This window comes from Phalangium opilio, unplaced genomic scaffold, assembly GCF_054372755.1.
Source record: "Phalangium opilio isolate 3A_F unplaced genomic scaffold, DU_Popi_V2 ptg000098l_1, whole genome shotgun sequence".
In the NCBI taxonomy this organism is placed as follows: Eukaryota; Metazoa; Arthropoda; class Arachnida; order Opiliones; family Phalangiidae; genus Phalangium; species Phalangium opilio.
The window spans coordinates 3,457,917-3,463,006 of record NW_028324201.1 but is presented as its reverse complement, the minus strand read 5'-3'; the positions used below and the strand labels follow the sequence as shown (position 1 = coordinate 3,463,006).

At 38.7% G+C, this 5,090-nt stretch overlaps 1 protein-coding gene across 1 annotated transcript; it reads left to right on the top strand.

The window, feature by feature from the left end:
* Nucleotides 1-2,317: 2,317 nt before the first annotated feature.
* LOC149634509 (uncharacterized) lies at nucleotides 2,318-4,367 on the top strand. Its single transcript, XM_089851037.1, has 2 exons — nucleotides 2,318-2,333; nucleotides 2,413-4,367. The coding sequence occupies exons 1-2, from the start codon at nucleotides 2,318-2,320 to the stop codon at nucleotides 4,365-4,367; spliced, it is 1,971 nt and encodes a 656-aa protein (XP_089707163.1).
* The last annotated feature ends 723 nt before the right edge of the window (nucleotides 4,368-5,090 follow it).

Genomic DNA, 5,090 nt, shown 5'->3' with positions numbered 1-5,090 from the left:
TGCTCTTATTTACACTTAGATCCTGCTAATATACCTTCAACATTACCCGGTTTTATCATAAATGGCGGCTTAAATATTATTCAAACGTTCCTCGATCTAATAGACTATATGAAGAACGTTCCTCGTACACCTGAAACCTGTCAAACACATGACGAATTGGAACATTTATATAATTTAATTCCTACCCCTTTAAAAATTTCTTACTTAGACCGCGTGAAAAGACGGAAGCAAGAAATGGAACGTAATAACCATGAATCTTTGAGACCCAGTTTCGATAATTCACAAACTGGCAGGGAGATGGGGGAGATTCTAGATAACGCGTGTCAACAAGACGAGACGGAGAACGACCCTTTTGAATATATGTCTCTGAACTTTTCCGATTACGCCCCCAGCGAAAAGAGCTCCATCGTAGATTCGGAGGAGGCCGAGGCGAATGTTTATGATCAATGGGGTGGGGGGTGTCCCCCTTCGCCTATAGAAGATGTACCATCTTGCGAAATTCTAGAGCAGAGCGAGAGATTTTTTGAACATTTTAATATGTATGGCAGGGAAATAACTCTAAATATAACTGATGATCCGGTGGATAGTATATGTTCTATTACGGAACACGTATTAAGCGAATATAGAGCAACAGATTACGTGCAAATAACTTTACGAAGTCTGGGTATAAACTGTCGTTCGGAACTTGAATTATCCTTTAAAAGACTCGATCAAGTAGACCCTTCTATTCTCTTTGATCAACTAGCCGAGTTACTTTATGATGATGACATCGAACATTTTTTTCAAGGACCTATAAAAATGATATTTAGTATAGTCAGAATACCAGAAGGGTATGGACGTTCTAATCGTCGTCAATTCAAGCCCTTCAGTATTTTTTCAAAGGATCGAAGGGGGATTCGACGAATACCAAACACTGATAATCTCTGTTTAGCGCGTAGCCTTTGTGTGGCTGTCGCTCTTTGTGTCCACATGAACAATAAAAACAACACAGAGTTAAAAAATCGTTACATAACCATATCAGGAGCAGGACCCCGATACACAATCCAAAAAACAGAGGCTTTAGATCTTTGTCAAAAGGCCGGAGTTTCTGTATCCGAATGCGGTACCCCCGCTTCGTTCCAGAAATTTAAAGCTTACTTATCCTCCTATTCTATATTCGTCTATAAATTCGAAAACAGAGTACCCATTTTAATTTTAGGCGAAAACGACCCTACAGATACCCGACCACGTCTCTTCCTGCTTAACGAGAGTAATCATTATAATGTCATATCAAATTTAAAACCATTGTTTAGTCACGAACACTTTTGTGAGAAGTGCCTCACACCTTACTGGCGTGTTCAATCTCATAAATGCAATGATTTTTGCTTTAAATGTATGCGTCCGACTGTTTGTCATGGACGTGAAAAAACATGCGACTCCTGCCTACGAAAATTCTGGGGTGACGATTGTTATAACAGCCATTTGGTTCCTGTTGGTAACAAAAAAGCCCTTTGCGAGCGGCTTTACCATTGCAAAAGTTGCTTTAAAACAATTGATTTCGGAAAACGTACTACTAGACATAGCTGTGGGGAGATGTTCTGTCCTATATGTGGGAAGCATCAACCCAGCGATCATTTATGCTACATTCAAGTGATCAAAGACAAAACAATCAATGTTAACCCTGCTAAAAAACCACGCCTTAATTTACCAGAACTCATGTATGTTTTCTTCGACATTGAATGTATACAAACGAAAAGATGTACGGACAAGTTGGGAGCGTACGAGCATCAAGCCATCTTATGCGTGAGCATCTCTGTTTGCGGAGACTGCATTGACGAAACGTCCCTCGATTTTAATTGTATTAAATGTAATCAATTTGGGCCTCGCAAACAACGCTTCACAGGTGGCAAACCCATAGCTGCCTTCCTCGAATACTTAGTCCTCTTATTCGACGTGAAGAAAGTCATCGTGGTGTCTCATTTTGGTAGTAACTATGACAACCAACTATTAATTAGAGAAATAATTAATCGTGACGAGAAATTTGTACCAGAATCATTGAAAATTAACGGAACTCGGATTTTAGAAATGAAACTATCAAATATATTATTCCTTGATTCATATAATTTCATCCCAGTCGCTTTATCCAAGTTTCCCGCTACTTTCGGTCTCCCTAATGCTACTAAAGGGTATTTTCCTCATTTCCTTTTCAACGTAGTGGATCACGAATTCGATATAGATAGACAAGAGGAGACTAACTACGTATTGGAGGACACTCTACCACCGACAGAAGCTTACGGGTGTCAGTATTTCACCAGGAAAACTTGGACACTTTCTTAAAATGGCACCCTTCAGAAGTCAGTAAGGGTAAAGGCTTTAATTTTTTAAACGAACTGTATTATTATTGCGAGAACGACACTTTACTCTTATTTTTAGGGTGCCTAACTTTTCGGTCGCTCCTACTTAAAGTTACTAGCGTAGACCCATTTAATTGCGGCTCAGTTACCCTCCCAGGCGTTTGTTCCTATGTCTATCGTAAAAATTATCTCAAATCCAACACCATTAGCATCATCCCATCAAACTACTACAGACTTGGCGAAAATCAATCTTTCGGCGCTATTGAATGGCTAGAATGGACGTCTCACGAGAGAAACATTCTTATTCAATCCTCTTTTAGAGGTAGGGAGGTTAAAATCCAAACCCTAAAGGTAGATGGTTATTGCCCCACAAACAAAGAAGTGTTCGAGTACATGGGATGCTACAATCATGGCTGTAAAGTTCACTTCCCTATAAATAGGAACATGATTTTACATGGCGACCCCACTCAAACATTAAATACGAGGTACACAAAAACCGAGAAAAAAATTTGTAAACTAGAAGCCCTCCACTACAAAGTGAATGTCAAATGGGAATGCGAGTGGCTACAGGACAAAACAAATAACACCGAAATAAATGATTTTTTAAAACGCAACGACATTCGTATTAAAACAGCCAAAAGATTGAACCCACGTGATGCTTTCTTTGGAGGTCGTTGTAGCGCTAACAAACTATATCATAAAACAGCTGGTACAGAAAAAATGCACTACGTTGATTTCACCAGTTTATATCCTTTCGTGAACAAAACGGGTAAAATTCCTATTGGACATCCACAAATTATTTTAGATAATTTTCCTGACATATTTTCTTTCGATGGCCTTCTCAAATGCGACATACTACCGGCTCAAAATCTCATACATCCGGTTTTACCCGCTCGGATAAATGGTAAGCTCACCTTTCCCCTATGTTACACCTGTTGTAAAACTCAATTTCAAGGTGACTGTTCACACACACCTGATCAGAGGGAGCTGCGGGGTACCTGGGTTACCGACGATTTGAGATACGCCGTAGAGCGAGGATACAAAATCACGCGCATGTACGAAGCCTGGTCCTACAAAATAACGCAATACAACACAGAGACTAAACAAGGCGGTCTTTTTAAAGACTACGTAAACGCCTTTTTAGAGTACAAAACTCTGGCTAGCGGTTTCCCTGCCGATTGTATCACCCAGGAGGACAAAGAAAATTATGTCAGGAACTACAAAGAAGTTGAGGGGATAGATCTAGATATAGATAAAATTGAAAAGAACGAGGGGTTAAGATGCCTCAGTAAGCTTATGCTTAACTCTTTTTGGGGGAAATTTGAACAGAAAACTAGACACGCCTCAACAGACATCATAAAAGACGCCAAGACTCTATACGAATTGATCCTCAACCCCGATAAAGAAGTAAAAAGTCTCATGACTTTAAATGACAACACCATCTTAGTTAAATCAGAAGACATTACCGAGAATGAGATAGCGCATAAGCATACTAATGTGGTAATAGCGTGTTATACAACAACTATGGCGCGACTTCATCTTTTAAAACATCTTGAGATGGTAGGTGACCTCTGTTTTTATATGGATACTGACAGCCTTATCTACCTCTCACCAGATGGCGTCCCAATACTCCCGACAGGGGATTACCTTGGGGAATTAAAAAATGAACTAGAACCTTACGGAAAAGACGCATATATTTGTGAGTTCGGAAGTGCTGGGGCTAAAAACTATTCCATGAACATTTACGATCCCGCAACTGATAAAATTACTAACATTATTAAAGTTAAAGGATTCTACTTAAACACATCTACAGAAAATTATGTTAATTTTGATATCATGAAAAAATTATTGGGAGTGAACAACCAGGGGAAACCTGAAATAAACTCTGTGCAGGTACCCATTGGACCTCAAATACGACGCCTACCCAGTCATACTTTAATTACGATAGAACAGACCAAAACATATCAGGTGGTCGTAGATAAAGTTCGCGTTTTCCCCGATTATACTACAGCACCTTATGGTTACATTAAATAATTTTAAATTTGTAAAATTTTATATATTTTAATTGACTGGTGCTTTGTCTGCAGACATTTTTATTAACATAAATTAGTCTTCATTGTTCTTGTGAAATAAATATTTCTCACTTTATATTATGGTCTTTATAAGTTTATTCCTACCTTTAAGCTTACAAAAAAAAGAGAGAAAACATAAAAACTAGGCTCCCCCGCCTTAACAGTGGCCGCCATCTTTGTAGCCCATACTGGCTGCATACTCTCTGTCTGGTATAGTGTGCACCAGATATATTCGATGATAGTATTAGAATCTAGATTATGAGCAGTGTTCTGAACTAATGTAAGATGAGAACGGTAATATAGACAAACACCACCACCTCGCTTTTTTAACCTATCCAGTCGAAAAAAGTTGAAGTTGTCAATGTTTATGATCACGTCAGGAATAGATTCACTTAACCAAGTTTCGGTTATTCCTAGGATATCAAATTTATATTTAGAAATAATATTTCTTATGTCTTCAATATGTGGAACAAGGCTGCGAATATTAATGTGACCAATCTTGAGACCCTTGTGTGCCATTTGTGGTCATGCATTTAGACTTGTTAGGTCCTGTGTTTCCTTATTTATGCGGGTTTTCCTCGGTTCTCTGTATCTGCTGACTTTGATAGGGCTGGGCCAGTTTTCCAGGTTCTTAATTACACTATCGTAGATGTGATTACATTCCAATATGAAGGACTTATGCCAG